The 24,862-nt window shown below is 45.5% G+C and overlaps 1 protein-coding gene across 1 annotated transcript; it reads left to right on the top strand.

The window, feature by feature from the left end:
- Positions 1 to 4,056: 4,056 nt before the first annotated feature.
- Positions 4,057 to 23,776, top strand: LOC120842954. The gene is made up of 3 exons (XM_042292206.1): positions 4,057 to 4,135; positions 4,267 to 5,148; positions 23,703 to 23,776. Exons 1-3 carry the CDS (start codon positions 4,057 to 4,059, stop codon positions 23,774 to 23,776), a joined length of 1,035 nt encoding a protein of 344 aa, XP_042148140.1.
- Positions 23,777 to 24,862: the final 1,086 nt, after the last annotated feature.

Below are 24,862 nucleotides of genomic sequence, written 5' to 3' on the forward strand. Positions count from 1 at the left end.
GAATAGAAGATCAATTTTCTGTTTTTATTGACGTTTAGCGAACACCAAAAGCTTTGATAATGTGGATGCTTGGGAAAGTTTGTAATTCATGCTTTGATCGAACAGCGCGGATGAACAGTCACACTCACATGCACACAAAAGAAGACAGACTCGCAGCGCTGACTTACAACTCAGTCCTATAATTCTTCCTCAAATATCCAACTTCTTCACCTTTGCCGTTAATGAGAACAATTTAAATTTTTTACACACCAGAGACCAAATAGCCAATAAACATCAATAAATAACTAGTAATTAAATAGTTAAAAGACAACTAAAATACTATTACAAATTAAATTAACAATTAAAAATTCAGCGAAAAATTTCTCATCACTATTAGTGCTTTGATAACATCTTTAGATAATCCAATTCTTTCATTGACAAAGCTAAGGATGATACACTAACACATTGGTTGTCCAACTTGACTATTTTTTTCAGCTTCGATGATCTCTTTTGTCAGCCGATTACCACTTCTGGCAATGACAGTGCAGTTACTCAGGTCCGTTGAACACCCGATATCCCGGCAATGGATTCCTAGATTCCCTGATATTGCTCTGTTTATATTGTAATGATGCTCTCGTAACCGGTCATTGAGACCCCTCTCAGTCTGCCCGACATACTGTTTTCCGCACGAGAGGGGAATGGCGTAAACCGCCCCTTCAGAGCATGGAACAAACCGGGAGTGGTGCTTTTTGGTACAACGTAATGTGCTATCGAACGAATAATTGACTTCCTTACACAAACTAGAGAACTTGCATGGAGCAGAATATACTACGTTATTGCTTACGCGGTTGCCTATCCGTTTAAGACCATGAGAAATGTGCTGAATATAAGGCACGACCGCTGGCCTTTGGTTTCTGTCACTCCTGTTACGTTGGATTAAATTGAGACTTTTGATTTTCTGAAGGAGGTTTTCTGCGACAGATATAATACGTGATTAGGGTACCCCCTGTAGTAGCCTAGCTATCTCCGCATCAAACCTGGTTTTTACAGTATGCGGGCATGACCTTGTGATGGCATTTTTAAGGCACAGGTTGACTACACCCCTAATAAGTAATTTGGAGTGGGCCGATTGATAATGGAGGAGTGACCTTTTCCCCCTCGGAGCGTATGTTCAACAAGTATGATGAGAAAGGAAACACAGTCTGAGGTCTAAGAACCTTAGGGACACTTCAACCGGAAGTTCATGGGTTATGTCCAAAAGATCCAAAAAATTCTTAAATATCGAAAGGACATTGGATGCAGTACTTGAAATGTCGTTGTCGTCAGGGGCCTAGAAAATCAAAAAGTCATCTACGTAGCGGAACACTTTCACAACTTTTGAAGTGTCCAAACGCCTTTGTAGGATGTTGTCCTGATGTGCTAGGTATAGGTCACTAAGACGAGGCGCAATGCAGAATCCAATGCAAACACCTTTCGTTTGTCGGTAGATGTTTCCATCCGGCGTGGTGAAAGTAGATTTCAAGTAGACTGTAAGCAATTCAAGAAAACCGCTTTGGGACATTCCTAAAGAAATTTTGAAGGCTATAATGCCGAAAGAGTCAATGCAGGCTTCAATGCACATTAAAAGTCTTTCTTGTGGTATATCATAATACACATCCTTGATGTCAATGGAGAATGCCTGTAAGTCATTGTTGTTGTGTTCATTTAGGAACCTAATGACTTCATCTGAGTTGTTTAACAAGAAAGGGTCGTCAACTGTCAGCCAGTTCAGCTTCTCTTGTAAAAATAAGGCAACCGTCTTCTGCCAGGTCCCCCTTTCCGACACTATTACTCTTAAGGGACAGTCAGTTTTGTGTGTTTTCGCACTGAATATAATTTGTAGACTCAAATTTTTGCTTCGGTCGATGATGGAGCAAAGCTTCTTTAAGTCGAGCTTCTGACATATTTTCTTGGCCATCACTTTTTACTCTCACTAACGAAACGTCGAAGCTAAGGCTCCTTCTCCAAATGTAGCCTTATGCATAATCACAAAACCTCCTTCTTTGTCTGCCGGTAGGATGGACATCGACTTCTCTTTCGAGTAGGTCTCAACTCTCTTAATTGGCATAGTTGAGACTGGCTGTCTGTATCTAGTGAGTAGGTCAATGCCTTCAGATATACAACTCTCACTTTCTGCTTCTGGTGTCCGCCTGGATACTTGCCTTACCAAAGAGAGGAGCTCCGGTGCCGACTTCGTTGGTTCGACTGCAAACTTTGGTCCAAGGCTGAGAACGTGACGCACATACTCCGGCAAATTAACGTCTCCTACAACGTGCACTGGGTTGCGAAATGATTGCCCTTTTTTGGGATAATCGAACGGAGGTGGCGCAACGTGAGACCCCACAAAGCCTCAGTTGATCTTTTTGTGGTGGTCAAAAACTCACGCCATTTTCTTCTACCAATAGGAGGACTCACTTTTTCACACAATTAACGGTAGAGGAATTCCTGTAATGTTGGGTCTGACTGTGCCACTGGGATTGCAGGATCATGCATATCCTTTTTCCATGGCCCCACGATGGAGCGAAGCCACCATACAGGGCCAGGACTTCCGGAGGTAACAGCTTTGATATGGCGATCAGGATGACGAGGAAGCTAGAATTCAAGGAAGAACTCTTAAATGGGCCCGATGTACTAGAAATTAAGCTTGATAATGTGGATGCTAGGGCAAGTTGGTAATTCATGCTTTGATGGAACAGCGCGGATAACAGTCACACTCACATGCACACAAAAGGAGACAAACTCGCAGCGCTGACTTACAACTCAGTCCTATATTTCTTCTTCCTAAAATCTTCAACTTCTTCACCTTTGCCGTTAATGAGAACTATTTAAATCTTTAACACACCAGAGACCAAAAAGCCGATAAACATTATTAAATAACTAATAATTAAATAGATAAAAGTTAACTAAAAATACCATTACAAAATTTAATTAAAAATTAAAAATTAATGGAAAATTTCTCATCACTATTGGGGCTTTGATGACATCTCTACATAATCGAATTCTTTCTTTGACAAAGCTAAGGATGATACTCTAACACATTGGTTGTCCAACCTGTTGTTTTTCAGCTTCGATAACCTCTCTTCTCAGCTGATTACCACCTCTGGCAATGACAGTGCAGTTACTCAGGTCGGCTGAACACCCGCAATCTCGGCAATCGACCCCGTAAGTGATGACGTCACTACATGGCGCCTGGGTCCAAACAAACGGTTGCTAGGGACGTTGCTATGGACTAATGCATGGAGACTCCACATAAGGCTAGATTTTTGCTTACAAGTAAGTAAATAATTTTTTGCAAGGAATCTAACTTCTTGATATCTAGTTATGAAGATGTTCTTGTCTTCTCAGTGTCGTATTGCAACAATGAAAGCCATTTTTGAAGTATTACACTCTGCTATGCTTTGGTAGCAGCCGACACGATAGATTTGCTGGACACTGTTGCAGCGGGTGTCTTCATTGAGTTGCGTCGGTAAACAAGCGACAAAAACAAGTGCATTGCCGTGGCCGTAGAGGCCTCCGCCCTGTGCGTTTTTTCTGTGAAGAACCCAGCTTGGTTCAGAGGGGTGAAAATGCCGTAAAATCAAACCACGTCATGCCAATAATTTGTGACGACGACCTGAAGGGCATTACCGGCGTAGTGCAGGCCAGTATGAGAAAGAAATCGTACGCCGTCAAGGGAATTTGTTTATTATTATTATTATTATTATTATTATTATTATTAAAGAAGAAGAAGAAGTCCAACAGGGCGGTCGTTCGCTTCAAGAGCTCTTCATATTTTCTCCTGTAATTAATACTTCTAAAGCATCATTACGACGGGCAAGCTATTCATGCTGCTTATCAAGCACCGTGTCACTCCGGGGTCAGTCATTTCCCACGCCAAGGCCCCTATCGTCTTGATCTGACCATCGACTTCACAGGCAAGCTTCCACCACATCCCTTGGCGTCACGCTCTACGGCAGTTCTCTCCGACTGGAGCTCTTCCTGTTGAAGCTTCACGCCCGAGCACCGTGCGCCCGAGTTCGACCTGAGTGACAAGAATATATGGCGGTGAGAAGTGCGGCAACAACCGTTCTGATTACGGATGGCAGGATCTATGAGGACCGCAAGCCCGTTCCTTCAGGTATCACCTATTGATTCTCTGTGTCGTGCAGTTTCACGGGTGAGCAACTGCGCTCGAGCTCAGCACAAAACTGCCACGTGGAGTGTTCGTATACAACCTTGACTCATCTCGTTCTACACCTGTTCGAGAAGTGCGTATTGACTGGTGTCTGTGTTGCCTTACCGCTGTGTACTCGCCTTCCCTAATAATGGATTGTGCCAAATGTGCTCGCGCTCTGCCGGCAGATGGCAGATCCCTGACGTGTGCATCTTGCCGAAGGGGTTACCATCTTGGTAAGTCCTGTTCCGGCGTCGCAGATGGGACGTACGCGGGGATGGGCGCTGTCAGGCGAGAAACTTGGAAGTGTTCCACTTGCCGTACCGGCGCCACCCTCAGACCATCCGATCTTAGCGGTGACATTGCAGTAGATGAATCTTCCCGTACCGACGGCAGCAGGGAGGAGATTGTAGATTATGCACCCTTCACCAGTCAGCTGGCATCAATCAATGCCACTCTTAACCAGCTCCTTTCATTGAGGACAAGTGTGGAGACGCTGTTGCCTCTTCCATCTAAGGTTGATCAGTTGTTGGCCTTAAAACCAGCTGTCGAAGAGCTTCGCAACACGGTCCAAGGATTACAAACGACCGTTGACTCTTTTAGCTTGAAGTACGATTCCGTGCTCGCTCTGGCTATGACAAATGAAGAGGCAGTTAAAGAACTTCAAAAGGAGGTTAACACGGTTAAGGCAACAATGAGAGAGCAGTCAGAGACCATTGAGAGACTGAAAGACGAGCTTAATGACATGCAACAGTACAGCCGTCGTTCCAACATGGAACTCCATGGTTTTCCGCTCTCTCATGGTGAGGATCTAATGAAGGTCATAAGTGATCTCGCTAGACCCCTTAACCTTCCAACACCTCAGTCGTCAGATATCCTGGCAATTCACCGTCTGACCAAAAAGCCGGACTCAGTTCCGGTTATTTTGATTCGCTTCGCCTCTGTCACCCTAAAAGACGCTTGGATGGCGGCACGTGGTAGACTTCACAGGCTGTGCCAATCAGAAAGCCGACCAAAGCTATTCTTCAACGACAACCTTACATCTGCGAATAAGGAGCTTTTTTGGCTGACGAGGACGGGGGCTAAAGAAAAAGGATACCGTTTTGTGTGGACCAAGAACTCTAAGATTTTTGCTAGGAAAGCCGAAGGCGCACCAGCCATTCGAATCAACACAAAAAACGACCTTCTGCTACTGGTGTAAAACATGACAACTTGTTTTTCTGCTCCAGACATTAGTTCATTTATTCAGCTTTTAGGCCCTCTTTCTAATAACTCTTTAACACTTATTCATGTAAATATTCGAAGTTTGCGTAAACACTGGGATGAGTTTCGTGCAGTAATTAATACCTTTACCGCGTCGATAGATGTTTTCGTTCTAACTGAAATTGGTGTGTCATCTTTGCAATGCAATCAATTTATTCTCGATGGATATAAGGAGTCATTTTACACCCGTGATCATGGTAGAGGTGGTGGCATTGCTATATACGTTAAAGATAAATGGTTACTATCGCCTCTGAACATATCTCTTGTCCATGCAGAAACACTGGCTGTTGAAATTTCTTTGGCAGGTTTTTCTTTATTTTTGTTAGCGGTTTACAGGCCTCCCTCAGAAAATGTTTCGCTCTTTCTTGCTGAACTAGATGCTGTGCTTAACCAGTTTCGTACGGAAGGACAATTTTGCGTCATTGGCGATTTAAATATCGATACTCTTAAACCTAATAAATCAATAGTTTTTGATTATCTGACTCTGCTCTCAAAATATGGCATTGAAAATATTATCACCTTACCCACAAGAGAGGAAGTTTTGGTTCAAAAATTAGTAGTTTCCTGTATTGACCATATCAAATTTCGTGCTCCGGATATGTCTGTAAAATCCGCCGTAATTACTCAGAAACTATCCGATCATTACTTTGTTGGATGTCGTTTAGACGCTCAGGTACCCGAAGAGCAAGGAACCAGGCGCGATTGTTCGTGGATTTCAATAACGGATACGGTACAATTCGATGCTTTGGTCGCTGCCTTTGACTGGAACGCACTCCTGGTGTCCATAGAACCTTCCAATGTTTATAAAGCTTTCGTCGAGGTATTTCAATCCTTTTATTGTGCCGCCAAGAAAAAGGTTAATTTCGAACGACGGTCTTATAAGCCATGGTTTAATTCTGATATTATGACTGCAATCAAAGAAAAAGATACGTTGTGGTCACGTTCCCGTCGTTCACCAAACAATTTGCAGTTAAAGGCAGAGTATCGAAGCGCTCGGAACAAAGCTAATGCAATTATACGGTCTGCCAAACGATGTTACTTTCAGCGAAGATTCTTTGAGGCAAGATCGAATCCACGTGAAACATGGAAGTTGATTAATTCTTTTACAGGGCGCGGAGAAAAGGCTTCGCTTCTTGACTCCCTTCAAAAACACTTCGGCACAGATCTGCAATCAGTAGTAAACGACTTTAACAAACTTTTTGCATCGTCATCGGGCTTTGCGCGAGACAGCGATTTCAAGCCGCTTGCCTCGAGCGCAAGTATTAGTTTATCAAACTCGGCGTTTCTTCCTCTTCTCACAATAGAAGAATTACACTCCATTTTGTTTTCTTTAAAACGCAATAAATCTCCTGGTGTTGATACAATTCGTATTAATGATCTCTGCCGAAGCTTTGGACATGTTCAGCACGTACTTCTCACCATGATAAATCAGTTCTTGGTCTCTGGTGTCATTCTAATTGAACTCAAAACAGCACTTGTGAAGCCTGTTTTCAAGGGAGGATCGCCTAACAAGCCTGAGTGCTATCGCCCTATTTCTATATTACCTTGCATTGGAGAAATTTTGGAAAAGCATTTGTATCTTGTAATGTCCAGCTTCATTGAAACTCACAACATCCTGTCGCCTAACCAGTATGGTTTTGTTGCTGGAAAGGGCACTCAACCACTGCTGGAAGATTTTTCTGACCTACTACACAGTGCTTTTGATCGAAACTTATGTTCATGTGCAATTGTTCTTGATGTCGCCAAGGCCTTTGACACGGTCAGTCATAAGATGCTTCTTTTTAAACTGCAGAATTACGGTTTCCGTGGACCATTTATTGCATTGCTTAAAAATTTCTTTCTTGACCGCTCCCAAATCGTATCTATAGGAAATTTCAAAAGTGCTCGGCTGATGCTAAAAGCCGGTGTGCCCCAGGGATCAGTTTTGTCTCCATTGTTATTTAATCTTTTTGTTAATGATATCTCAACAAGGCTCACTAGTTGCAAAATTTTTCAGTATGCGGATGATACTTTACTTGTCTCTAGTCACATTAATTACCGCCAAGCTGTGCAGTTATTGCAACATGATTCTGCACGTCTAATGGACTGGTTTTATGACAATTATATTACTATTAACACATCCAAAACGAGACTTGTTTGCTTCAGGAATCCGCTGAAGAGTGTAGAATTGGACTCATCATTTATTTTACACAGATCCAGCTGCCTTGATTGTACATGTAGCTCCCTGAAATATGTTGACACTGTTAAGTACTTAGGCATATTCTTTGATTCAGATTTGTCGTGGTCAACGCATTTAACCCATGTTTCTGGCAAGCTTCGCAGTGTGTGCTGCTTACTTTACAATAATAGGGTGTTTATGCCATTTGCCGTTAGAAAATCAATTGCTACTGCTCTTGCTTATAGTATACTAAGGTATGGCATCACATTATTTGGTAACTGTGCAGAAATATGGCAAACTAAAATTGACCGCATCCTTAGGAATTTGTTAAGAAGTGTTGGTTATCATTATGATCTTGCACCAGAAGCTGACATTTTTGAGGCTCTACAACTACCTAACTTCCATTCACTTTTTTTGCAATGTGTTGTTCTTTCTCATTTCTGGTGTAGCGAATTTAAACATCCCTTTGTGCCCCGCAGAGATTTGCGTACCTGTGATCGCTTCATAATCCCCCGGTGTTTCACAAGATATGGTAAGCGAGAGCGCTCTTATTATGTGCCATACATTTTTAACCGACTCCCCGACCACTTCTTTGAAGCTACAAATAGGAGAAAATTGAAAAATCTATTGAACAGTTTTACGCTTTAATTCATTGTACAATTTCAATAATGTATTGTTGTGTTATATGTTGTATCTAATATGTTTGCTGGGATATTGTGAGTGATTATTTTCTGTTTCTCACATAGTGCGATACATGTTTTAAATGTGTGCTCTACGGACTTCTTCTGTGCTATCTGTGACATTCGATTTGCTGGGTTCTGTCCTTCAAGCCTCTACTGGCTTCGACCGACCCGTCACCTTATAGTGTTATGATGGTATCTAAATAAATGAAATGAAATGAAATGAAAAAAATTATTATTATTATTATTATTATTATTAATGCCGAAACAGATACCTAAACTAGACATTTATTATCAAAATGTCCGAGGTCTCCGCACAAAAGCTAATGAATTTTTTTCTAACGTAACCCTAACTCATGCATCTATTATTGTGCTAACCGAGACCTGGCTCTGTTCGAATATTTCTTCATCTGATCTCTTCCCACCAAATTTCACAGTATTTCGACGCGATCGCACATTCTCTACATTGAAAAAGACAGGGGGTGGGGTGCTGATAGCAATTGATACGTCGTTACAATGCGTTAGGCGTCCAGATCTCGAGACATCATTTGAGTCAGTGTGGGTAGAGCTACAATGCGCTAATGGCGAGCGTATCCTTCTCGGCTCTTATTACTTGCCCCCTGATACCTCTCCTGATGATTTTAGCCAATGTCTACTAGGCATTGAGCGCACAACCAACGCCCTTGAAAAATTTAAATTTATGGTTCTTGGCGATTTTAATGTCCCCAACATATGTTGGGAAACAGCCTCTGCGTCCTCAAAACATTACTATATTATTCAAAAATCTCATCTTTTGCTTAATTTTGCATCATTTACGAACTTAAGACAATATAACTGTATCCCGAACACCCAGGGCAACATGCTTGATCTTTGCTTCTCGGATCTTGACTGCATAGATGTAACTGAGGGTGCGTCAGGCTTGGTTCCCCCCGACGGATATCACCCCCCTTTGGAGATTAGTATACCTGTCCGACAGGGCATGAGACGTTGTTCACGGAAACATCCTGAAGGGAATAGACACAATTTTTGCGCTGGAGATTATGTTAGTTTGTACGATCATTTCTCCAATTACGACTGGTCCTCAATTATCCTGTGTTCTGACGTTGAACAACAGGTTCGCGATTTCACTCGAATCGTCCGAGAAGGAATGGATCAATTCATCCCGCTTCGTAAAACATCAGGCTCAAAGTTTCCCTTCTGGTTCTCGCACGAATTACGTACTTTAATGAATAAGAAATTGCGCGCTCATCGAAAGTTTAAAAAGAACGATACCCCCGAATTAAAATCAGAATTTGGGCACTTTAGGTCTCTCTGCAAGGAAGTTTTTAAACGTGATCGTCAGGCGTACACTGATTCCGTCGAGTTGCAGCTAACTAAAAATCCCAAAGAATTCTGGAAGTATGTTCGCTCTCGGTCCCAGAAAAAAGGTAGAGGAGAGATCACCCTGCTGGACTCACAGGGAAACTCGACGACAGATGTTTGTGAAATTTTTGCACGCCACTTCCAGTCTGTTTTTAAGCATCATCCAATCCCTTCAACTACTGCCGCGCCAGCTGTCTCTGGGAATGCATCCTGTATTGCACTCTTTGACGAGGAGCTACTGCATGAGTGTGTAAAAAAAATGAAACCATCATTGTCTTCTGGCCATGATGGTATTCCGTCAGTCCTCTTGAAGGCATACAGTGCCATATTTATTCCTGTTCTAGTACAGATTTTTAACAACTGCCTAAAGAATGAGGTCTTTCCCGCCATGTGGAAAACGGCACTTGTTGTACCTGTGCATAAGTCCGGTCCAAAAACAAATGTGTCGAACTACAGACCTATATCTCTTCTTTGCACATTTTCGAAGCTCCTCGAAGTGGCACTACACAAAATATTGTCATTCAATCTCAAGCGTTATCTTATCCCTAACCAACATGGATTTATGGCGGGTCGCTCGACCACAACTAATCTCGCCTGTTTTATGTCAACCGCTGCTCACGCCGTCGCTAACAGAGGCCAGCTTGATGTGATTTACTTTGACTTGAGTAAAGCGTTTGACATTGTTAATCATGAAATGTTACTGGCTAAACTGTCAAAGCTAGATATTCACAACTCATTGCTTTCATTGCTCGAAAGTTATTTGCGTGACCGGAAGTGCTTTGTTAGCTCGAATAGTAATTTTTCTGCTACTTATGAGGCGACAACGGGTGTGCCTCAGGGCTCCGTTCTCGGACCTCTTCTGTTTTCAGTTTTTGTTAATGATGTTTCGACTGTGATTCGTCACTCTTCATTTCTTCAGTACGCAGATGATATTAAGATGTTTATGGAGGTACGAGAAGACCGAGACTGTGTTTTGCTACAGAGAGATGTTGACGCTTTTGAAGAATGGTGCCGGAAGAATGACCTAAAGATAAATAGCTCTAAAACGAAAGTCGTGTCGTACACTCGTAAGACACATAACATTGTATTCCCATATGTTATTCAGACAGACCTTTTGGAACGTATGAACAGAATCAAAGATCTTGGCGTAGTGTTTGACAGCACCTTAATCTTCTCCAGTCATGTGGATCACATCGTGAACGCAGCTCTACGCACGCTCGGGAGTGCGTGCCGCATCACTAAAGAGTTTATTAACCCCTGCACATTTCTTATACTCTACAGTGCATTGTGTCGACCACAGCTTGAATACGCTTCTGTTGTATGGAATGGAATTTGTGCCACAAATTCCTCGAAAATAGAACGGGTTCAGAACAAGTTTCTTTCCATCTATAGACATCGTTGCTCAGCGCGCATTGTGCCCACCACTACTGATGTCCCTGTCCCTGTTCAGCGTAGCGCGGCACTACCTACCCTGCTTCGTAGGAGAGAACTTGCCGATATCTTATTTTTATACAAACTTGTCCACGCCGTCACTGATTGCACGGTATTGACGTCAAGAGTACTCTTAAAAATTCCTCTAAAAACAACAAGGCAAAATGCGTCCTTCTGCAACAGGCGTCTACTCAACCTCCACGATCCTGTGTCCAGACTTGGGCATACTTATAATTCTTCTTTTTCTGAAACACTCGACATATTTAACAATAACACGCTGCAGTTTGTAAAAACGTTAAAGGCCATCACTTAAATTTGAACTGTATGCACTAACTTGCGGCGTTCACGCCGAAATTCCCCACTTTGAATGCATTTTTTTTTTTCTTTCTTTCTAGCAATTGGTGTTGGCGGTAGTACCATTAAGCTTATCGTGTGTTGTGACTTTGTGTTTACTTTTTATAATTTTTAAGTGTATTTTTCTAGGGCTTGTCCGTTGTTTGTGTTGTCCGTACTATTGCTTTATACCCTGTTCTGCCTTACCTGTTAACACAGTGCACCTGTACCAAGACCGCAAGGTTGTTCCCGGGCACGAATAAAAACATTGATTGATTGATTGATTGATTGATTATTATTATTACTATTATTATTATTATTGAGGTTGTCAGTTTATTAAAGAATTCCATGTCTATCGCGATTTTTCAGTAACCTGCAGCGATGGTTACAACCAGGTACGACGCACCCTCACATAGTGCGAGTCCACAAACAAAATTTGGGATCTCGACCAATCGCCTGAAGTGCTTTTCTCACGGATCCCATGCGATCTCTTTTGCAGAAGGTCATCTCAATCGACGCCCGGACTTTCGATGAACCGTATTTTGCATTGCACCCCACCATGAGTTCTTTTAAGTTACTGTAAATCATTATATTGTTACGGTGAAAACGATGATGATTTATTTATAGCTGGGTAATTGCGGTAGACAGAGGATTGAATCCCTTGCTGCGAGCGCGCTGGCGATCCTCTACCTCTTCTTCTCTAGGCATCTCATGTGCTCTGTAATATTACCCCCCCCCCCCCCCCTCCAAGAAGCCACGACGTCTCGTCGTTGAGCTACGTGGTCGTTGGGAGGATATATGGCTTGGGCCGTTGCACGTGCACTGTGTCCCTTTAACTGCGACGTCTGTCATTTTGTTGCTCGAGGGGTTCAATGACATATGTAACGTCGCTCAACTGGTGATGTATTCGGTATGGTCCTGTATAGCGGTGGAGAAGTTTGTCAGCAAGTCCGACATGACGTTGCGGTGTCCACAGCAATACAAGGTCACCAGGAGAGTATTGGATGTGTCGATGAGAGCTATCGTAGCGGGCACACTGGCGTTCTTGTGAGTCAAGCGTGCGTATGCGAGCTAATTGACGAGCTTCTTCAGCCCGACTTATGGCATCGGATGTAAATTCGGTGAGGGAAGCGTCTGCTTGGGGTGGAAGGAGGGTGTCAAGCATTAATGGTGGTTCACGGCCGAAGAGGAGAAAAAAGGTGTGAAACCAGTAGTATCGTGACGGGATGAATTAAATGCAAAAGTGACGTATGGCAGTGCATCATCCCAATTTCTGTGATTTGACGACACGTACATTGACGGCATGTCGGATAACGTTCGGTTCAGCCGCTCAGTGAGCCCATTGGTTTGTGGGTGGTAAGCGGTCGTCACTTGATGGCGGATCGATCAGGCCTGCAGTACTTCAGACACAACGCGTGACAGAAAGGAGCGTTCACGGTCACTAAGAAGTTCTCGCGGTGCGCCATATTTTAATATGACGTCCTCCAAAAGAAACTGGGTCAGGCCGAGAGCAGTACTGTTTGGGAGAGCGCGTGTGACTGCATAACGAGTGGTGTGGTCAATTGCTCCTGCAATCCAGCGGTTTTCAGAGCGTGACGAAGGGAATGGTCCGAGGAAGTCAATCCCTAGACGATCAAACGGGCTGATCGGAGGGCGGAGTGGTTGAAGGAGCCCTGATGGCCTGATGGTTTGTTTCTTCCGACGTTGACAAAGGTCACATGAAGAGACATACCTCTTTACAGTTCAGTACATGTCCGGCCAGTAAAAACGTTCCTTAACCTTTCCGTAAGTGCGAAGGATACCCAGGTGACCTCATGAAGGTGCGCCGTGTAGTTGGTGAAGAACTATGGCCTGTAGGTGTTTAGGAATCACGACAGGCCATGGTAATCCTTCGGGTCTGAAATTCTGGCGGTGTAGAATGTTGTCGCGGATACGAAAGAGTCCCGAGGATGGCTGGTTTGCATCAGCTGAGAGGCGCCTTATAAGAAGCTTCAGAGCTGGATCACGACGCTGTTCGTGAGCGAGGTTGACGAGCTTTGATATCGGCAGAACTGGGAGTTCAGTTGAATTGGTGTTGTAGTTAGCTGGACTTACCCGGTAACGAGACAAACAGTCAGCGTCCTGGTGCATCTTTCCTGATTTATATACGATGGTGAAATCATATTCTTGAAGGCGGAGAGACCAGCGTCCAAGGCGACCAATGGGATCTTTTAATGACGAAAACCAACAAAGGGCATGGTGATCAGTGGTGACACGGAAGGGACGTCCAAAAAGGTATGGTCGAAATTTGGAGACGGACCACACCACTGCAAGGCATTCTTTCTGGAAAATGGTGTAATTCCGCTCAGCCGGTGAAAGTAGTCGACTAGAGTAAGCAATTACCGTTTCCTTTCCGAACTGATGTTGTGCGAGAACTGCTCCAATACCGTGACCACTGGCGTCAGTGCGAATTTCAGTGGGCGCCGTGTCATCGAAATGGCTGAGAATGGGGCTGGAGCTCAAAGCATCTTTCAGATGGGCAAAAGAAATCTGATGAGAATCCTTCCACTCGAAAACTTGATTTTTTTTTTTAGGAGAGATGTCAGTGGGAGTGCTATGTGTGCGAAGTCTCTGATAAAGCGTCGGAAGTAGGAGCAAAGCCCTAAAAAGCTCCTTACGTCTTTTGAAGAAAGAGGCGTGGGGAAATCTTTGACAGCCTTAATTTTTTCAGGGTCGGGTAGAACACCATGTTTGTCCACGAGATGTCCGAGAACTTTAATTTGTTGACTACCGAACCGGCATTTACCTGAATTTAGTTGTAGACCAGCTTGTTGAAAGACTGCAAGCACTTGGGTCAGACGCTCAAGATGTTTTGGGAACGTGTCAGAGAAGATGATGACGTCGTCAAGATAGCACAAGGAAGTGACCCATTTTAGTCCCTTGAGTAGGCGGTCCATCATTCTTTCGAACGTTGCGGGTGCGTTACACAGGCCAAAGGGCATGACCTTGAATTCAAAAAGTCCGTCGGGCGTAATGAATGCCACTTTCTCATGGTCGGCTTCATCAACGTTAATCTGCCAGTAGCCGGCGCGAAGATCAATGCATGAGAAATATTCCGCTCCCTGTAGGCAATCGAGAGTGTCGTCGATGCGTGGCAGAGGATATACATCTTTTTTCGTGATCTTATTTAACCTAAAATAATCGACGCAAAAACGCCATGAGCCGTCCCTCTTTTTTACTAAAACAACAGGAGAGGACCAGGGGCTGGACGAGAGTTGGAGAATGTTTCGCGACAACATCTTGTAAACTTCCTGTTGAATAGCGCGCCGTTCGCTTGGTGACACCCCGTAGGGACAATGGTAGATGGGAGGTTCGGAGCCGGTGTTGATTCGATGACTAACTTCAGTTGTCTGACCGAGAGGGCGGCTTGTAAGGTGAAATATAGTATGGTACTTGCAAAGTACGCTGTGGAGTTGCCGTGCTTCGTCTCTGTTCAAAGTTGGGTCAATCATGGTGGAAATATAGGCAAGGTCAGTCTCCGAGAGTGGTTGAGGAGGTTTGGGTCGCAGAACTTCTTCAGCAATGACGGCGACGGTGGAGTCAAGACTCGGGAAGCTGCGCGCAATTGTCATACCTTTGGAGAGAATTTGTGGACTGCGAGTTATATTAAGCACTCATATATCGGTGGCACCATTCTGGATGGCAGCAATGCAGTGTGGTGCAGCGAGTTGTTTTTCAAGCAATATGTTCAGAATAGGTGAGATTATGTAGTCACCGTCCTGGATCGATTGAGCGGTTGTGAAATTGATCGCTACAGCCGACAATGGCGGTATGCGTGATGTTTCAAGACAGCACAGCTTCGCTCCAATGGGGTCTGAAACACCGCAGGCCTCTGTAGCATGGAGTTCAATTTCGCCTTTAGCGCAGTTAATGAGAGCAGAGTGAGTGGCCAGAAAGTCCCAACCAAGGATGATTTCTTGAGGACAGCTTCTAAGGACTGTAAAAAGAACAAATGCGGTCTTGTGATGAAGGGTTATGCGAGCACCGCACATACCATGAGGAGAGATTGCGCCGCCATCAGCAACGCGCAGAATGTTTTTGTCAGGTGGCGTCAGAACTTTTCGTAAGCGTCGTCTAAGGTCTTCGCGCACGATGGAAATAGCGGCTCCGGTATCAACAAGGGCAAACATGCTAATACCGTCAATGTCGATCAGCAGTCGATTCTTGGCTATAGCGGTGATGCTTCGTGGAGGATTTTGGGCTGGGGACTCTAATGCAGCCTCACCTCTTGAAGCTGCATTGGTTAGTTTTCCGAAGGTCGAAGGTCATGGGACGGGGACAGTTGGCGGCGGATGACTGGAGATAGCGACTGGCGACGGCGCGGCGATGGCGAACGTTTGTTGCGTGACGAGTGATAATATACTTGTTCATTCGCGGGGGGTCCGGGAGATGGAGACAAGCTTCCCCTGTAAGGCCGACTGGAGCTGGAAAATGGAACCCTGGGCTGCTGGTTGCTCCATGGGTTGCGGCAATAGCAGGCGACATGACCAACCACGGTGCAGTGGAAACAAATTGGCCGATTGTCGGGTGTTCTCCATGCGGCTGGGTCCCGACGTTGGGGCGGTCTGAAGACTGTCGCTGCAGTTGGAGGTTCACCGGCTTTGTGAGGACTAAGGGTGGCGGGGGCATAGGTGGAGCGCCTTCGGGTGGTGTCGCCGGAGGTGGAGTCATGTTGGATGCGGGCGGAAGACTCCTGCTGCGAAGGGCCAGGTCGGGGATGGGTCCGCACCTCCACCAAAGAATGTTACGGAGAAAGCCATGATGATTTATTTATAGCTGGGTAATGGCGGTAGACAGAGGATTGAATCCCTTGCTGCGAGCGCGCTGGCGATCCTCTACGTCTTCTTCTCCAGGCATCTCATGAGCTCTGTAATATTATTTAGAACATGTGCAATATCAGAATATCGTCCTTATTCACACGATTCAAACGACGGCGCCGGCTTGGCCTGTCGGCGTGTGGCAGACGGCATACTTCTTGCATTCTTCGTCTGCTGTAGGCATCTTGAGGACCGGAAGTTGCAGACGTAAATATTTCGGAAACAAGCGATTACTGGCACACTTCCGTCGAAACATATATGACATTCAAGCTTTTTATATCTGTGATTTTTAGAAGTTTAAATCCTACTCCTGATTCTTGAATGGTCTTATTTTCGTAGCGAAACCTAGCCACATGTATTTGTCCATAACAACGACCCTAGAAACGGTTTGTTTGGACCCATGACGTCACACTTACAGAGTCAATGGATTCCTAGATTTCCTGATATTGCTCTGTTTATGTTGTAATGATGCTCTCGCAACCGGTCATTGAGACACCTCCCGGTCTGCCCGACATACTATTTTCCGCATGAGAGGGCAATGGCATAAACCATCCCTTCAGAGTGTTGCAGAAAAACTCCTTATGAAAATCACAAATCCCAATTTAATCCAACGTAACCGGAGGGACAGAAACCAAAGGCCGGCGGTTGTGCCTTAGATTCACCACATTTCTCATGGTCTGAAAAAGATAGGCAACCGAGCAAACGTTAAGGTAGTATTTTCCGCTCCATGCAAGCTCTCTAGTTTGTGTAAGAAAGTTAATTCTTCCTCCGATAGGACATTAGGTTGTACCAAAAATCACCACTCCCGGTTTGTTCCATGCTCTGAAGGGGTGGTTTATGCCATTACCATCTCATGCGGAAAACAGTATGTCGGAGAGACCGGGAGGTGTCTGAATGACCGGTTACCAGAGCATCATTACAACATTAACAGAGCAATATCCGGTAATCTAGGAATCTATTGCCGGGATTGCGGGTGTTCAGCGGACCTGCGTAACTGCACTGTCATTGCCAGAAGTGGTAATCAGCTGACAATAGAGATTATCGAACCTGAAAAAATAGTGAGGTTGGACAACCAATTTGTTAGTGTATCTTCCTTAGCTTTGTAAAAGAAAGAGTTGGATTATCTAGAGATGTCATCAAAGCACCAATAGTGATGAGAAAATTTTCGCTTAATTTTTAATTTAATTTTTAATACTATTTTAGTTGTCTTTTATTTCTTTATTTATTAGTTATTTAATAATGTTTATTGGCTATTTCGTCTCTGCTGTATAAAATATTTAAATTGTTCTCATTAACGGCAAAGGTGAAGAAGTTGAAGATTAGAGGAAGAATAAATATGAGACTGAGTTGTAAGTCAGCGCTGCGAGTCTGTCTCCTGTTGTGGGAATGTGAGAGCGGCTGTTCATCCGCGCTGTTCCATCAAAGCACCAAAACCCTGGTCGTCACTGTTTTAATGGGTTTTTTTAAGCGGGCGGATGAGTTTGAATTGTGCAACTCTTCGACTTCAGAGACAGAGATATAACCCAATATCATGGGTTATATATGGACACGACTTCTTTGTAGCTCATTTGGTTTCGGAGGAGTGGCCTGAATCCGTCAGAAAGAGTGTGCAGCGGCAAAGTAATCCGAAGCGACGAGACGACGACGAGAAGGTTCGCTAGGAAAACGAGGGGCGCGAGAAAGGAGCTCGAGGACAGAGAACGATTCCGGATCTTGACGGTGACAGAAACCCATCTGTTAGTCACGCAATAAAGGATCCTACAAGGGCAATCGCAATAGAGCCGCCACGTCTCAAATCCAGAAAGGGAAGATGATCGAGTGCACGCTCGGTGACCGGAGCTGCCGGATCTGCACAACGAGGTGCCATCCAGCAGCAGGGGAAGGCCCGTAGTCGCGCTGGGTGAAACAGAATGTCACGTGAGCAGAACGAGCCGCAATCCAGCTAAATCTGCCAATTTTGCTGCAACTGGTCGACCGTGAAAATTTTGAACCCACGGCACACTCCAGGGTCTGTCAGGTAAGTTCCTTTCTAGCAGAACGGTGATGCAGTTTGAGTGTCTTTCTGAGATTGTTTGCCGTTTCGAAAGGTTCGAATTGTTCGTTTCAAGCGGCTGGCTAAGGTGCCGGTGTGAGCTGGCTCGTGCAGCCACTTTTGCTGATTGAGTTGCTTTTATCACTGCCGCCGTGCTTCTTGTCTTTTGTAGGTCTTTTTGTGTTGGGGGGGGGGGGGGGGGCACTTGTCAAACCGCCCCAAGCTTTTGTTAACAACGAGGGCTTCAAAGTGAGCAATCTTCATATGAAAGCGATCTCACACATGTAGTGCACGCACCAGCTCGTAGTAGAAGTTCTCGAACGAGCAATTCGCAAAATTGGAGCAATATAATCAGTATTGTTCTCACCACACTTTCGCATGTTAGGCGATTTCTTGATAGTCTGGTGCACAATCACGCTATAAGCTTGACACTAGAATTCTTTAAGTTGCTAGCCATGCTTTTATACCTAAGAGGGCCAGGGTTCAAAGTATTCAATTGTAGTGTGTATATCGCAGTAAATAACCCTGGGAAAATTCTAGTTGTTTTCGGTAACATTTTCCTCATCTGTTATTTTTTATATGACCACTTCGAACAGAGCCGATTTGAGGCGAGCAGGGCGGGCGGTCGAAGACTGTTCAAGTCAAACGCTGTTCCTAGCATACCAGCGCCGGGAAATGCACAGAAAAAGCTAAGGAGCAAACTCCTGAAGAAGCGAAGCAATGGTCAGCTGCAAGGTACTTAGCTTACTTACTATGATGCTAAAGAATACACATCACGTTTCTTTTACGGCGTATAATTTCTGCATTTCTAGCAACTTCAAGCACTGCAGGAACAGCAGAAGTGCAGAGGCGAACTGCCCCTGTGGCCATGCCAATGCAGAGCAATGCAGAGCAACCGCTAACACTGAAACGCAATCCCGAGCTGCACCCAATGAAGCTAGTAAGTACCGAATAGCGAAAAAAGCCACCTACAATGCCAGTTAAATGGAGCAAGTTCATGCTAATCTACCATTTAAAAATGAGGCTTCTAATCCCTGAAGAACTTCTATAGAGTGCACACACCCGCAGCTTGTGAGCGATACATGCCGGACAAGTGCAGTCGTTGTGTTCATCTAGGCAGACAGCCATGTCCGCACGGGCCGGCAATTCCCTTGCTCAGAAGAGAGTAATGCGCTTTATTTAGTGACACAAGCTCAAACAAATCCGAGCCATCCAGCTGAAGCATAGTGTTGTTGCTGATAGTCAGTTACCACACCAAGACGCAATCAAAAAGGAAAGAAAGCAGCGTTGGGGACTTTTTTTTTTAATTACCCAGGGTATCAACTATGGAGGGCGAGAAGATGGGGTCACTCTCTGCAAGATAAAGACTCTGATGATCAAGACGCATATATCGAGAACTTCTGAATAGGCTCATGGCTCTTCGTCAGCTGTCGCCACAGCTTGCTCTAGTCCGAGAGCAATTTTGTGTAGATTAGAGGGATCACAAAAACTAGCCCCTGAAGCTCCACAAATTTTTGTGTGCGGGGCCGAGTGGCAACGCAGCTGACTCACATGCAGAGGCCCCAGGTTTGATTCCTGAGAGTCGCGCAACTTTTATTATCGTGTTGTAATAAAAGTTTCTACAGTGTGCGAGATCGAAAAGGTTTTTGTTCAGAAGGTTCAAAGGCCGAACATTCTACTGCGAATGTTCGCGAAGCCCGTGCGTCTACAAAAGGCCCTCCGCGTGGCTCCATCCGGCAAGCTCTTTGCCAGCGCTCTACTCTGCTCTCACGCCGATAGCGACGCCTGCCACGCTGTTATCTCCTTTCTATCCTTTCTTTTCGGCACAATTTAGCCCCCTTAAACGTGTATTTCATTGTGTTTATATATTGTTTTTTTGGTGACCTCCCGTGACATGCTCTAACTACTCTAACTCACATCTGATGTTGAAGTTCCACATATGAGTTAGACTGGTCCGAAGGTACAGCACCTTGCATCACTGAGACACCATTTCTGCACTGCAGCAATCACAGCAAGGCAGAGGGAAACCTCCTGGAGGTCATGTCAGAGGAATACATTGCCGTGGAGCTGCTCACCGTGGAAGTCGAAATGCCAGCTTCGTTCCATCCCACCTGTGAGTACCAGTGAGTACCAGTTGGAGAATGTGGATAAAGTGAAAACCATACTGTTTTTTTTTTCTTCACATTATTACGAATGGAAGCCAAAATGAGAACCTTTCAATAGGTGCCTAGATTGTGGAGCTTGGAGATATTGTGGACACCTGGAATACCACCATGCAGCGCACACTTGCTTGGGCAAGCTGGGGGTCGGGATTGGGCCTTGGTCGTAATAGACGGGACCGAGGCCGCCCAGTGAACTCGGTCAACTGCCGGCCTGGCACTTCACTGCATTTTCTACGCCCGTGAATTCCAAGGAACCGCCAGGGAATGCCTTTCCTTGGCGTTCCTTGTTTTTTTAAAGGTCCGAGCAGACCAATGTTGTCAGCCGAACGCCAGCGTTAAAGGTTCAGTGGCGCTTTACTGTACTGCATGGCCCTAAAGTTCCAAGGAACTGCCATGGAAGGGCTTCCCTTGGCGTTCCTTGTTTTTCCATGGTCAGAGCAGACCAATGTAGCCAGGCGGCCGCCAGCGTTGAAGGTTCAGTGGCGCTTCATTGCATTATCTGTCTCTAAAATTCCACGGACCTGCAATGAATGGATTTCCTTGGCGTTTCCTGTTTTTTCTTGGTCCGAGCCGACCAGCGAAGACAAGCGGCCGCCAATATTCAAGGCTTAGGTTCAAGGAAAAACCTTCTTTAGTGTTCCTTGCTTTTACTTGGTCCGAGACGACCAGTGTAGACAGCCATTGATTGAGTACTTTACCAAGCAATAGGGCAAACGAGCGACTGAGATTTTTCACTGTCACTCGTGGCGTCGTTTGGTTCTGGATTTCTAGAAAACTTCGTTCATAGCCGTGGTGCTCGCTTACTCTCTTCACATGCGGTTCCATGAGCGATGTTTTCTAGTCATCCTAAATCAACAGAAAACTCGATTTGGCACGCAACGAGGCAAGGGAGGGCGACGAGGACCCGCTGTCGGTCGATCAGTCGCTCGACGAGGCAAACAGCATGAAAGCGACGGTAAAAAGCGACCATCAAAACGATGAGCGTTTTCTAGAAATCCAGAACCGAGAGACGCGACGAGCGTCCGTGGGAAATCTCCGTCGCTCACTGAACCGCTTACAAGCGGTTCAGCCTTGACACCTACTACGCCGAGCCCATGGTCTCACCGCCGTGACCGACGCCAGTGGCCACCGGCACGTAAGCCGAACTTTCCGTCCACTGCGCAAGCGACCGCCATCGGACACCCGGCAGTGTGAACTCGAAGTGGCCCGGGCCGGCGCACGGGCGAGGCTCACGTCCCGATGCACGTAAGCGATTTCACGAGCGACAAGACAAGTGACGGCGACCCGCTTTGCTGTCGCTCGCTCGGTCAGTCGCGCGACGAAGCAAACCGCATGAAAGCGATGGCAGCGAGCGACCAAGGCGATGAGCGACGTTATCTAAAAATCCAAAAACCGAGTAACGCGATAAGCAACAGAGAAAAATCTCCGTCGCTCGTTGCTTACTCCCGTCGCTTGTGCCGTCGCTCGTATCGTCGCTCGCTAAATCGCAATCATGCGGTTCATGGATTGGACTGGCCACTACTGCACCTGGTATTAGGTGCTAATAGACTACTTCCATAAAGCCCTACATGCAACACGGCGCGCGTTGCACTCTGGGAACTAGTTGGCCAGCCAGGGAGGAGGCTGGCATGGTTTCGGTTTCGATCGACACGTCAACCAGAGATTATACACAGAGCGTGGGCTATTAACGGCCGCTATCTCATGTTTTCTGGTCCCGAGAGCGTCATTTGTGGTCTCTAAACTAACCTAAATGGCCAGACCTCGAAGCTTTAGACAAGCCCGAGACGTATAGCTTGTCTTAACTCATGCTTGTTGTATTTTTGTACTTGAGCCTTTCTGTTAGCGTTCCAATCGAGGTATGTGGACGAGCCAGTGCTGGGAATCTCGACGCTGCGAAGCTCGGGGATCTTGCTTGTGTACGAATCAACAAGCTGTAGCAACCAATAAGTATGCATGCATCGAGCTAGGGCCTTTACTTTAGTGTTGTTGATCAGAAATTTTGTTTGTTTCGTGCGTCCATAGACGAAATATCACTTTTTGCAATTACTGTTTTTCTTAATATGCCTGAGTACGCGAGGTAAAACTCGGAGGCGCCATTGAAAAGCTCAATCTTAACACACTTCTTATCTCTTATCTGTACTGACCCGCAGCACTGCACGAAGTGAGGTCCCCACCCGCTTGCATTCCACTAATGTTCAACATGGCGTATGCGCATAAAGTTATCCTGCCAATCATATAGGCACATTCGCACTTACAGACAGTTTTTAGAAAGCAAATGTCGAGCACTTGTGTGAAAAATGTCGCACCGTTCGCCGGGAGTGCGCCGGACGGGCATGAACCCCTATGCGGTGCGCCAAACAAATGAAATTATTCAAAGCGCGTTTGACAGTTGCTAATGGCGATAATAATTGTTAAGTGCTTGCTTTCTTCCTGCCTGAGTACGTCGAGATAATTTCAGACATACCTTTCAGGCACAGATTTTGGGCGTCAGTATAAGCTCGTCCAAAAAGGCTTAGCGAGGAGTAGGGGACGCTTGTTAGGGCCTCCGTCGTAGTTAGCCGATCTCAGCGTTTGCGAAAACTTAATCTTCTATCAGCATAAAATTTGAGTGGGAGATATATGATGACACGAGGAAGACATCATAATAACTTTTGTGCGGTAGAGAGGTCGAATTTATTGCGTTTCCTTAAAAGTGCATGCTTCAACGCTAGGCTCAACTCTGATACTCCTGTCAGAATGCGGCTTGCTTTTTCCCCAATGAAGTAACAAGAAGCGGACGTTTGGCAAACAAAATAGGTGAAAGGCACCAGATGAACAAATTTCAGTTGTTGTTCACTGGTACTAGATGGGATTATTGAAATTGAACTGAAAGATGCATTCGTGGGGTGAGGTGACTAACCCACGTCTTACTACGTTTGCACACGCACTCATAATATCCGGTGTTTCGGGAACCAAGGAAAGTGCCCCGGTCTTCGTTTTGTATCGCTCGAGAATGCGTGTATTGTACGTTCGTGAAAAGTAAGATAATCGAAAACGCAAGCAGCGCGTTCGGTCGCGGCGTGATAGCATGAGATGAAGCTGCTCACTCGAAACCGAAACTGAGCGGCCAACTAGTTCCCAGAGTGCACTGCATGGTATTTCGCCGCAATGGGGCGCGTCGGTTTTGGAAGAAGTCCATTGGAAGCTCTTCCTCAGAAAACCAACTTTGCAATCAGACGTATAGAAATATATAATTAAGCACCTAAAAATTTAAGATATTAGATACAACATGAAAAAGAACTTCATGAAGGCACAGACAAACTCAATGTTTTGTAACTTCATACCTTAAAATTAAGCAATTTAGAAAGACATCCAGAATTTTAGGCTTTTAGAAGGTTCATTTTCCAAAGATTGCTCACAGACAACAGGAGAAATTGTAGATGACACTTGCAAAGAACAAGAGCAATCCAACCACTGCTGCGAGAGTCACCACCGCAAGCTGGTGGCTCTCGCAGCAGTGGTTGCTTGGTCTCGCAGTAGCATACTTGACAGCTTCATCCAGGGCTGTGAAATGAACATATAATGTGCTCATGTAGCCAATTCTATGTTGCCCGAAAGTCAGTCATTGCCACAAAACAAAACTATGCTGTCGCAGTCTGTCGCAAGGTCAGCTCCACATCCGTCAGTTGTGTTGCTTCCACAAGAGCCGGGGTAACGTTCGTCATGGCTTGAAGCGCTGCTTGTTGCATACCCTGAAGAGTCGCTTGAAGCGGCGTCGGCGGTTGACCTCCCGGCGGCGGCCGTATCGTCTGCGGCCGCAATCTTACGCGCGATTTCATTAAATTCCTTTCTCAGTGTTCGTGGCTTTTTTCACCTCCACTCGTGCTGATCAGATTGGTGAGCGGAGCAAAGGAACAAGGATGAAAACGTGTCTCAGAACGTACTCGGGAGGCTAGGCCGCGAGCGGCTGACGACAAGGCATTGTAGTCAGCATTTGATCACGTGGGCGCCTCCAACCGACTAAAGCCAAGATAGAGCCATGGGCCATGAGTACAGTAGCTTGTGCAGCTGTACACCTGCCGGCAATATGAAAGTGAACACCTTACCTGGTTTTTGCCTGTTTTACGGCTTCCTAAAGCTATATTAGCTCTCAACGCCTCCAATGGTACGTGGCCAAGGGTGTAAACTTTGCGTTCTAGCACTCTTCTGGAACAGAACTCGTTCCAAAACTTGCAGCAGCGTCGAAAACAAGATGAGAGCTGTTCAGCTTCATATCGCTCACGGGTGTACCAGCTGTTCCGCTTGTGCCCTTCTTGAGATTCCTCCCGAATGGTGACGCCTGGGTACAACTGCTACAGAATCCTTCGTCGTTTTCCTGTAGTAAAACGAAAGCTTCTCTCACACACACACTTTAGAAGAGTAGAAGCGACTCAAT

This window comes from Ixodes scapularis, unplaced genomic scaffold (genome assembly GCF_016920785.2).
Source record: "Ixodes scapularis isolate PalLabHiFi unplaced genomic scaffold, ASM1692078v2 PGA_scaffold39__5_contigs__length_11793443, whole genome shotgun sequence".
Lineage (NCBI taxonomy): Eukaryota > Metazoa > Arthropoda > Arachnida > Ixodida > Ixodidae > Ixodes > Ixodes scapularis.